General features: G+C 38.5%; 1 protein-coding gene across 1 annotated transcript in view; it reads right to left on the bottom strand.

Annotated features, from left to right (window-relative positions):
- Nucleotides 1–11838, bottom strand: part of LOC102870330 (myosin-3-like) — a 154129-nt gene that overhangs the window by 43102 nt on the left and 99189 nt on the right. Inside the window, exons 20-22 of the mRNA XM_006897220.1 lie at nt 3735–3781; nt 3572–3636; nt 2967–3074 (exon numbers count right to left, since the gene is read on the bottom strand). Of these exons, the coding sequence (XP_006897282.1) occupies nt 2967–3074; nt 3572–3636; nt 3735–3781 (220 nt within the window). The remainder of the gene's footprint in view (nt 1–2966; nt 3075–3571; nt 3637–3734; nt 3782–11838) is intronic.

Raw genomic sequence — 11838 nt, 5'->3', positions numbered from 1 at the left:
ACTAATGTAGTCTACAACGGTAATGGAAGAGAATTTCTTTTCCTCCTGATTCCACGAACACAGAGTACAATGAAACATGTATGTATTTGTCTGTCTGAGAGGTGAAAAATGGTATCTCACGGTAATTTTTAAGGACACATGGTTGTACAATGGATTAAGCATTGAATTATTTATCGAAAGGTTTGAGGATTTAGGTTTGAATCCACAGCTTCTCTGAGGACAAAGGTGAGGCTATCTGCTACCACAAAGATTTTCAATGTTAGAAATTTTGTTGGGTTTGTTACAAGTTGGAATGGACTTGAAAACAGTGAGTTTTGGGTTTAACTTTAGCATTTTGTTTTTCAGTTCCCTAGCAGTGTGAGTGGAGCATAAATGTATTCTTCAATTAACCTACAGAATGAATTCTAATTCTGTAATTTTTCACCTTCACTAGTTTGGTACTTATAGATGAAATGTAAATGTTCTATGCAAATAATAGAATGAATATATTTTCTTGGCCAACTTATTTTGGGGTAACTCTGGTAGCATGGGCTGCAGGGAGTTGAACTGCTAACTTAAATGCGGCTGCTCTCTGAGGGTTCAAATCCACCAGCCACTATGAGGGAGAAAGACTGTCTTTTTCCTGTACAATTTGCAGTCTTGGACACCTGCTGGAAGGTTAGCTGTGTGTAAGTTACAACTTAACAGCAATGAGGTGAGGTGAATCTATTTGAGGGGTTCAGAATGGAAGTCTATTCTTCCCTTAGTGTAAACTAGAGAGACATCAAACTGGGAGTGGTCAAGAAAATGACACTGTTTTCAGGGTCAAGAAGCAGAAAAGGATCTACAAACCATCCAATTGTTCACTTCTGTAATTGATCTGATAGTATGACCTGATGAATTAGGGTTTGAGAATTTACTAAGCAGTTGATCCTATAGCTGTGCTATACTGTTGTTGTGGTTGTTGTTACGTGCCATTGAGTAGAATATGACTCATAGCACCCCTTGACTAAGGGGCTTTGAACCTTACTCTATCTGTAGCCAACTTCACCATCTCAGACACACTTGACCCCTTGCCACAGTCACTGCATCAATCCATCTCATATCCTCATTTTTTAGTATCCCAATATGAAAGCTCAGTCTCCAGTGCTATATCTAAGTGTGCTCTATTGTTCACAAGGTTTTTAAAAGCCTGTTATTTCAGAAGTGGGTGGCCAATCCTTCATAACTTGGGAGCTCCATATCTGATAGACAAGCACTGTACCCAAAAGAACTAATGATAGACAAGCAAACATACACATCTAAGCTATTAAGAACATCAACATGAAAGCATTTCTTCATATAGGAATTTGATTCCCAAAAGAAATCAACTGCTGTCAAGTTGATTCCAACTCAGAACAACACTGTAGGACAAAGTAAAATGGCCTCATAAGGCTCTCGAGGTTGTTTTTTAATTTTGTGAAAATTCTTATATTTTTCTAGCAATTATATATTATGCTGAGTTAAAAATATAGACCACTTTACGAATTTACATGTCATCCTTGCGCAGGGGCCATGCTAATCTTCTCTGCATCGTTCCAATTTTAGTATATGCGCTGAAGCGAGCACTCAAGGTTGTCAATTTTTATAGCAGACTGCAACATCTTTCTCCCACAGAGTGCTAGTGGGTTCAAGTCACCACACTTTCATTTAAAGCCAAGCCTTTCAAAGAACGTTCTCACCAGGGTTTCCCCTTTGCTAGAGATTCAATGGTGTCAAATTAACCTTCACCATAATGAACCATTGTTGTTATTGTTGCTGTTGATTGCTGTCAAGTCGAGCATGACTCATAGCCACTCTGTGAACAAAAAACCTAACGCCTTTCCATAACTATTGGCATTTCTCCAAGTTCATAGGGTTTCCAGAGACATGTGGTTTAAGAATTGGATGCCACTCCTGCTTCCAAACCTGTTTGACACATGGGAGCTCCACCAAACACTGTCTATAATGGAAAACCATTATGGTATTTGATACCCCAATGGCACAAGGTTCAGCATCACAGCAAAACCAGGTTACTTCATACAGCACATTGACAAAGAGTGATGTACAAAGTGGAAGAGTGTTCCTCCAGTTATAACAGCACTAGTCTCATTTAGCAGTGGTTAATTGTCATCAAATTGATATGACTTGGAGTCAGCTTTGCACAAAAGATCTGAACTCTCTTCTATAACTAACATAATTTCTTTACATTTAGAGAGTTTGGAGAGTTTGTAGAGTTTCCAGAGGCAGCTAGTTTAGGAAGTGGATGCTGCTCCTGTTTCTCAGCATGAATCAATCTGGAAGCTCATACAAACACTGTACATAATGGTTAATTATTATGATATTTGACATGGCTAAGGAATAGTGTTCATCATCACAGCAACTCCAAGTTGTTCAGTACAGCAAATAGACAAAAGGTTGCTGTGTCATTTAAAGAATATTCATCCTAAAATTAATGAATCCTTCAGGATTTTAAAGCCACATATTAATCTATAGTGTAATTTATATAGGGGATACATATATAGGACACTAAAAAAGGATGAATAGTTGCAAACAGCCCCTGCAATGGAATGACACAGTGGCTGTGGCAAGGGGTGAGGTGTGTCTGAGATGGTGAGGTTGGCTCAGGACTGGGCAAGGCTCAGAGAACATTGTTCATAGGGTTGCTATGAGTCATATTCTTCTCGATGGCAATAGCAACAAAAACAGTACGGTACAGTTACAGGATCAACTCCTTAATAAATTCCCAAAACCTAGAATTAATCAGTAATATAGCTAAGCATTTGGGGGGGGGGGCGCGGAGAAAACCTGGAAACATCTTCAAACATAAAAGCCATGGTTATCCCTTAGACTTCTTTCTCCAGACTAAAAATGTATTTTATACTGAGCTTCTGAAGATATTACTCCATCAGTTAAAGGCTTCCCTCATGTCTTGCCCTATACTATTCTCGAACCCCTAAACAGCTTACCTTGAGTCTCTATCGTTGTAGAATCCGACAGGCCATCTTGTTCCTTCTTACAAAGTGATCTACTGTCGAGGTCACCTGAAGCCATATTCAAAACTTCTGAGCTGGAATCTGTCAACAGGAAGAAAACCAATAGTGTGAATACTATGCAAAAGGAGCATTTGCCTGTGTTTTTCTCATTTGCACACATCTCAACAAGTTATACAGCATCAGGCTTTTCATCACAGTAGCAGCATTCTGGTTGGGTTTGGTTGGGTTTTTTTAAATCAAGAGTCAGGTAGATTGTCAACTAAGGATCCTGTACCCATCAAATATGAAGGAGAAATAGCATCCTTTACAGAAAAGAAAGAACTTAAGGAATTTATTAAAAAAAAAAAGAGTCTGGTAGAGCTGGGTTTAAAATGCTTAATGGCTGCCCAAAACTTTGGTGATTTGAATACATAAACTTCTCCATGGGAGAAATAATCCCCTTGTGGAAATTATTTCAGCCTTGGAAGCCCTGTGGAGTAGTTCTAGTGTGTCCTATATGTCACTATGAGTCAGAATGAACTTGAAAGTAATGAGTTTGTTCTTTAAGTTATTTTCCTGTCTTCTCCAAGCCCACTCACCACTCGAGGTTACAGTAGTATCTGTGGATGAAATGTGTCCAGGTAGTGGTAGTGTGGAATGTTCCCTGAAAAAAACCAGAAGAAATATTTTGGAAGATTAGATCCAGATAATTATCTTAATGATTAAATGAATATGCATGTACAAACAAATATTCAGACAGACCTTGACTGTGGAAGGTTCTCGGAACCCAAGTGTTCAATACCATTCTCCTTAAGGAAAAGGAAAAAAAAATGGAGAGGAAAAGTTCAACAACTTGACATTTTACATTCCAGAGAGGTTGTTTTAAGCAAACATTTTTATACAAGTTGAAATGAAGCCACATTTACTTTGCTCTTTTAGAGAGGATATGGGAACAGGATGGTGGAGGGCATACTGATGTACACACATCCTAAAAGCTATATTTACTCCCCACTAAAATCCAATTTTAGCTATATTTATAAGGTTGATATTTAAAGAAAAACTGATAAATTTGGAGGCAAAATACGTTTTAAACGTAAAGAGCAGTTAGGGTTTCTTTCAGGAGCTTATGCTTTCTTTAAACAGAACGTCCTATTGGCATGAAACAGCATTTTTACTTCTAGAAATATAATTCAACTTAAAGCTTTTAACCTGGTGCTTTAAATACAAGATTCTCTAGCTAGACAAATCATGTGTTTTAACCACAACCCATATCTCCAAGACTCAGGGGATAAACTTAAGTCAGAATATACTACCTCAAGCTCAAGAAGAGCTTACCAGGAATTATGGTGCCCATGTACCAACACAATTATCTAAAAGTCTCATTTAAACATTTTAGCCTCTACCAGGAATGTTTAATTTGGGAGAATTTCAGGACTTCAGGTTAGACTGTTCCACTTCTCTTTCAAAACAGTCAGTGACTGTCAATAATTGGAAACTGAATCACACACACACATGCACATGCGCGCGCACACACACACACACACACACACACACACACACACACACAACTTGTACAGACAATGCAAGAATGAAGACATGTAAATATTCCCTAATCAAACAGCGAACACCTTAGTAACCATAATAACCAAAACGTATCTGTGCTGGGATGTTTTATGTCATACAAAGTGTGTAGAATCTATTCAAGATAATATTGACCACAGTTTTGCAAAGGTAAGGATTTTGAAAGAGTAGGTTAGGTTTATAGTTACCCAGCATAGATAGAAATTATAGCTTCTGTTTGTGTAGCTCATTGAAAATCTCAACAGCCCAATTAGATATAATCTGATTTAATGCTCCTAACAATTTTATGCAATAGGCTTTAGCCAGAAAAAAAATCTATTGCAAGTAATTTCTCAAGAGCTTGCAAATGGTTGAGCCAGCCTTATAACCCAAGTGCACCTAAAAACAGTGTCCTGTCCACTGTAAACACAAAGGAGTCTCTCCATTTTCTGACTCCAACTTAAACTGTTAGGAAGGCAAAGACAACCCCGTTACTTGTTTGGATTGTTGTTGTTGAGTATCATTGAGTCAGCATTGCTCCATAGCTGACCCTCCAGGGGATTTTCAGAGGCAGTCAATCACATGCGAGGAGATAGCCCATCCCCTCCTCCCGCAGAACAGCTAGTAGATTCTAAACAAGTGCCTTTGGGATTGCAGCACAGTTTCTTACTACTAGGCCACCAGAGCTTCCTGGTTTAGGTTAGCAGAAGACATAAACTTTTAAAATTATCACCTCAAATGTTGGTTATAATCTGCAAACTTGCTGAACTAGACTTCCACTTACTCCTCACATATAGGTGCTCTGATGGTGTAGACCATTGAGAGCTGCACTTCTAACTCAGTGGTGATGCCTCTCTGAGGATAGAAAAGTGGAAATGTCCCTCAGTTTTAGTATCATAATTCATTAAAAAATGAATGCAAACTGAAAATTAAAGTCCATTTAGCACTCCATAACATCAAAGCCCCTTTAATATGTGGTCTGAAATAAAACTTTTTACTGCACTTAACAAGACCTAGGCAGATCATGGAAAATATCATCTACAGGGTTTTTTAATCAAGCCAAGGAGTGAAATGAGACATTGATTACACACAAACAAACAGAAGTTCAGACAAGAGACTGACTTACCTGTAGACGCTTGCTCCAGTCAGTGAGTATAACAGCTGCTGAGAGCAGAGAGGAGGAAGAATGTGCTCTCTCTCTAAGCCATTCAAATATTAAGCTGCATAACATTTACATGAAAATGCCATGGTCCAGCCCATTTTGTTTTGACATTGAAAGGCTAATGTAGGGTGGGGTAGTCAAAGGATGCATGGAACAAAGTGAGAAAGATTCTCCCATGGGCTGGGCCAGCAAATGCAAAACATACTCACACACACACACATCTGGGAGAAATATATAAATTTAAGTAATAACTTTGTAGGACATTAAGGCAATTATTCAGCTGAGATAATCTCCCAAGATTCCTATTTTTTTTCTCTGCTAGTTAAAATGACACTTTTATTACAGATGTGATGGTCAGAAACCCTTCTAGTAATACACATTCATGTAATCTTTATCATTTGATCTATATTAGATAATTGACACCAATCCAAACATTAATGTGACTTTCTGAGAATTGTGTATTCTATAGATCTTAAATAAAGAGGATCTATATGGATCTATTTTGTTCTAACTGAAAAGCAAAACTAAACCCTGACTCCACGTCAATTCCAATATTCTGAGAAGTGAAATTTAACCTTAAAAGACTATAAGAACTGAAACCTAAAAAAAATGAAAATTTCCTCACAAGATTCCCACCCCAAGTTTTTAACTAAAAAATACCACACCCTCACCCTCAGATCTAGAGGAACACCACCCACTTCGAGGTTCATTTATAGTGCAGTTATCAGTCAACTAATATGTCTCCCAATTTGGCAATTGCCAATGTTATTTATTCTCCTAGGTTATGAAGGCTGCACCCACACACAACTTGAAAGAACAGGACAGACAATCTTCTGAGATGTTTTTAAATTGATCCTGTTCTTTGCCTCACAAATCACCTCCTCCCTGGGATAACATGAATTTACACAAAAACACGTAAGAACATGATGTGATCCTTAAAGGGATAGTATGACATTTAATGTTTTGCTTTTCGAACAAAAGATGAAGTAGGAAATTAGTCTCTAGATCCATAAAGTATTAAAAATAATCTCTGAGTTTCACACTGCTGCTCATTCTGATGTGTTATGACAGTAGCTCCTCCCATGTTACTATATTTAAGATGAATCAGGTCATTCACATGTGTTACAAAGCATCTTATTGAGATGTTATGATAGAACTTTATCCCCATAAAACATGCGTTATAAATCCTGACTCCCACATTAATGACTATAATTTCATTTGGTAACAGGTTGTCTTTGTTATTTTAATGAATCAGTATTTGTACAGAGTGGTTTTAAATCAATGTCTTTTGTGATGTAAAAGAGTAGACAGAACAGGACCTCCACAAGAAAGAGATTGAAAACAAAGTGGGCAAAAGACATGGAAACAACTTTCACAGAGGAAATATCTAGATGACCAACAGACACAGGAAGAAATGCTCAAACTCACAGGCCAATAAGAGAGAATGAAAGTCAAACCCACAATGACATATCATCTCATTCCAGTAGCAGTGGCAAAGTTTAACAGGACAGCAAGTTACAAATGTTGGAGAGGATGTGGCAAGATAAGAACTCTTATATATTGTTGGTGGGATTGTAAAATGATACAACTACTCTGGAAGGCAATTTGGCCCTTTCTCAAAAAGCTGAACATAGAAATTCCATATAACCCAGCTATTCCACTGCTTGGAATATACCCTGAAAAAATGAGAACTGAGGCACAAGCAGAGGCTTGAACACCAAGTTCATAGCAGCATTACTCACCATCCCAAGAACATGGAAATAGCCCAGATGTCAAACCACAATTGAATGGATTGAGAAATTATGGTACATTCATACAATGGAATACCACAAAGCACACAGGACCAATGATTTTGTAAATCACTACTTAACTTGGGAGGGACTGGAAAGCATTATGCTAAGTGAACTAAATTCGATATGGACAAATTCTGTATAAAACCATTATTGTAGAATAAGTATGAGGATCCAAGAGGAGGGGATAGGGTAGGAACAGAGGGGTGAAGAGGGGCAGGTGTAATCATAGGGTCATACAATTTGATAGGTGGAGGGTGGAGTGAAGGTAATAGAAAAACAATGTGTGAAAAACAATGTATAGGAACTTTGTGAATAAACTAGTATGGGGTTAAAAGGCAGGGGGAGAGTTGACAGAGTAAATAAGCAACCAAGTATAACTGAAGGGTAGGAATATATGTTTCACATAATTCCCACAGAACATCAGAACAGAAGCTGAAAAGAGACAGCAGTGACCTTCCCTCAGGGTAGATAGAAGATCTCCTGGAGCTGCAACCCTGAATTTGGACAGCTAACTCTCAATTTTGAGAAAATAAATTTTTGCTTATTAATGTCACCCAACTGTGATATTTGTTATGGTATTAGTGTGTTATGGCCCTATTGTTGTTATGTGTCAACAAACCGACCCATAACTGACCCTACGGGTTTTCAGAGGCAGCTAATGGCAACAGAGGAAATTGTTCTTTCTCCCACAGAACAGCTGGTGGATTCGAACCATGTGTCCTTGGGATTACAGCGCAGTTCCTTCCCATTAGGTCACCAGAGCTCCCTAATAGCACTAGATAACTAAAATATAAAGAACTGGCTTAATGGCCATGATTAAGTAATGGCAATATTCAGTAATAGTTGACATGAGACTTTAAGAGTGGAATCGAGTCCAGTAACCATTACTGAAAATTTTGATCAAAGAATATATAAATATGACCTACCCTACTTGGCTTGTTTCCATGTACTGGATATGTCAGAACTTAGCTGTTGCAGTGCATATGTGTGTATGTGTGTGTGAGTATGTGTGTGTGTGTGAGTGTGTTATTTTAATCCTTTTAAGAATCCTCTAAACCACTGTTTCTGCTTCACAAGTAACACAAGTATATTCAGAGAAGTTGAGTCAACTTCCCAAATTCACTCAGTTAATAAGTAGTAGCAACCTTAAGTATAGCAACTTGCTGCTTAAATTTCTTTAGTTCCTTCAGTTTAAGAAATGTCAAGTGAGTTTTAGCCCTTTTGATTTTCTGACTCTAGCTCTTGCACATTTCATTATAATACTTTGTATTCCCGAGATGCCTTTTGATGTCTTCTCTTCAGATTTCTTCTCTTTGCTTTGGCTTTTCGGTGCTCTAGTGCAATATTCAGAGTCTCTTCAGACAACTGTTTTGGTCTTTTCATTTGCTGCAGAAGGTCAAGAACTATAGTCTTTGATATGAATTGAAGCTCAGCATCAAGAACACAGATTCCCATGACTGGGCCAATTGGCAGCACCATGATAGTTGGAGAAGATATTGGAGGTAGTTAATAAATACAGCTTGCTCAGCTCCACAATCAGCGCTCTTGGCACCAGCAGTCAGGAAACCAAAAGACAAATTGCTCTGGGAAGGTCTGCTGTGAGAAGCAGTCTTACAAGTCTAGAGACTAAGGTGCCCTGATCCAGGCTATGAACATCACAATTACTTCCAATGCATCAAAGAGCTGGACAAACGAAGGATAACAGAAAAAGAATCAATGTCTTCAAGTTGTGGTGCTGGAAAAGTGTCTTGAACATACCATGGACCACAAAGAAAACAAATAGGTCTATGTTGGAGAGAGTCAAACCAAGTTACTCCTTGGAGGCTAGGATTTTAAAGCTCTGTCTCACATACTTTGGGCATGTGGCCAGGAGGGACTGATCCCTGGAGAAAGATATCATGCTAGAAAAGGTTGCGGGACAACACAGGAGAGAAAGATCCTGGATGAGACGGATTGATAATGTAACTTGGGCAATGGGGGTAGGTGTGTCGGAGTCAGTGAGACTGGCTCAGGACAGGGATGGCTTCAGAGTTATACATAGGGTTTCTATGACTCACAGGTGACTTGACAGCACATAAAAACAAGCAGAGGTAATACAGCTGCCTTCAAAGGCAATGTCAATCTTACCTGATTAAAAAATCCAAGACATTATTGGGGAAAATTTCAAACAAATACGAACATAGAATAAATAATGAACCTTCTTTTGTGCTCATCATGCAGTTTCAATTATTATCAATCCACAGTTAATTTCGTTTCATCTATATCCTTCCCACTAAATTAATGTGTGAGGCAAATGTCAGAAATAGAACATTTCATTGCTAGTCAGTATAAACCTCTAAAAGAAGGCTGGAAAGAATTTTTTTTCTTTTCTCATTATACCAAGATATTAAAAAATAAGTCATTCACTGGGGCAATATAGTGGCTCCACTTCCTGCAAGCAAGTTCCGAACTGGGTACCAAATTATTTCATAATGACCTAACTTGTCCAGAGACACACAGAGGCAGTTTCAGGGGGAAACTGTCTTCATTCCTAAACCATTAAAATCCCCACCCCAAGAAGGACTGGAGGTATTTGATGGTGAAAATTTTATGCTACCACAAGAATAACGTTATGGAACGGTTAGCTTTCAAATAAGACTTTTGACAGCCAGAATTAGAGAAGTGGAAATGTGAGCTGTGCTATAGTTTGAAAAATAGCATGAATGAGTTTGTATATGCTGCTGCTGTTAGGAATCATCAAGTCATGTACAACTCCTAGCAACCTTAGGAACAACAGATCCGAGTCCTGACTTATCCTGCACCATCTACACCATCTCTGATACACTTGAGTCCATTGTTACAGTCACTGTGTCAAGCCATCTTGTTAGGGGCCTTCCTCTCTTTTGCTCATCCTCCACCTTTCTACAAATGATGTTGTTGTTGTTATGTGTCATTGAGTTGTCTGTGATTCATAGATACCCTATGTACAATAGCCCTAAACCCTGATCTATTCTGTGTCTATTTCACTGTCTCCAACACACCTACCTCAATTACCCCAGTCACTAAATCAATCTACCTCATTGAGGGCCTTTCCTCTCCTGCACTGTCCCTCCACCCTCCCAAGCATGACGTTCTTCTCCAAGGACTGGTTCCTCCTTGCAACATGTCCAAAGTATGTCAGATGGAGCTTCAGAATCCTTGCATCCAAAGAGCAGCCCTCTCTAGGATGAATCTGTTCGTTTTCTTAGCAGTCCATGGCACATTCAATACTCTTCTCCAATAATCACAGCTCAAATGCATCAATTCTTCAATCATCCCTAGTCAATGTCCAGCTCTCTGACGCATAACAAATGATTGCAAAGATCATGGCCTGTACCGGGCACACCTTAGTCTCCAGAGTGACATCATTACTCTACAGTACTAAGAATGATATTTTTCCCAAAGAACAGCCTCTCCTTACGACATCTTCAAAACATGTGAGATGAAACTTTGCCATCCTTGTTTTCAAGGAGCACTCTGGCTGCCCCTTTTCCAAGTAATGCCTGATATCTCATCTGTTCCTGAGGCCTTGTTGGGTTTTTGACAATTGCTTCAACATACCTTCACCTTCTCTATTACTATTAGCTCTTGTTCATATGGTACTTTCTGAAGTTTTTCTGTGTTGATCAATTCTTTTTGATGCGGTGACTGTGTATTCCTTCCATCTTCTTTTGATGCTCCCTGACCATTCAAGATTTTGCCCATGGCATCTCTCAGTACTGCAGCTTGGGGCTTGAATTTATTTTCAGTTCTTTCAGCTTGAGATATGTTCAACAAGTTCTTCTCTCTTTATTCTGACTCCTGCTCTTTGAATATTTAATTATAAATTTTTGCTTTGTCTCCTTCATCTGGCTCTTAAAAAATCTGTTCATCTCTTTTAATTTGGCATCATTTCCCTTTGTTTTGGCTTATCAAAACCCAAATGCAATTTTCATAGTGCAAATTTTTCATTCCCAAGAAAAGTGATCCAACAGAATGTGCAAATTTTCAAACAATATCATTAATGTCACATGACAACTAAATGTTGCTGAAGATCAAAATGGATAGATAGGGAACTACTAGAAGTTCAAACTGGATTTAGCAGAGGTTGTGGCACCAGGGCTATCATTGCAGATGTCAGATAAATCCTGACTGAAAGCAGAGGATACCAGAAGAATATCTGTGTGTCTTTTATTGACTATGCAAAGGCATTTGACTGTGTGTATCATAACAAACTATGGTTAACATTGAAAAGAATGGATGCACACCCATGTTTATTGCAGCTTTGTTCACAATAGCAAGGAGTTGGAAACAACCTAAGTGCCCATCAACAAACGAATGGCTAGAGAAGCTG

The sequence above is a fragment of the Elephantulus edwardii genome, unplaced genomic scaffold (assembly GCF_000299155.1).
Source record: "Elephantulus edwardii isolate Elephantulus edwardi_28Jun2011 unplaced genomic scaffold, EleEdw1.0 scaffold00206, whole genome shotgun sequence".
Taxonomy (NCBI): domain Eukaryota; kingdom Metazoa; phylum Chordata; class Mammalia; order Macroscelidea; family Macroscelididae; genus Elephantulus; species Elephantulus edwardii.
This window is presented reverse-complemented; position numbering and strand designations above follow the sequence as displayed.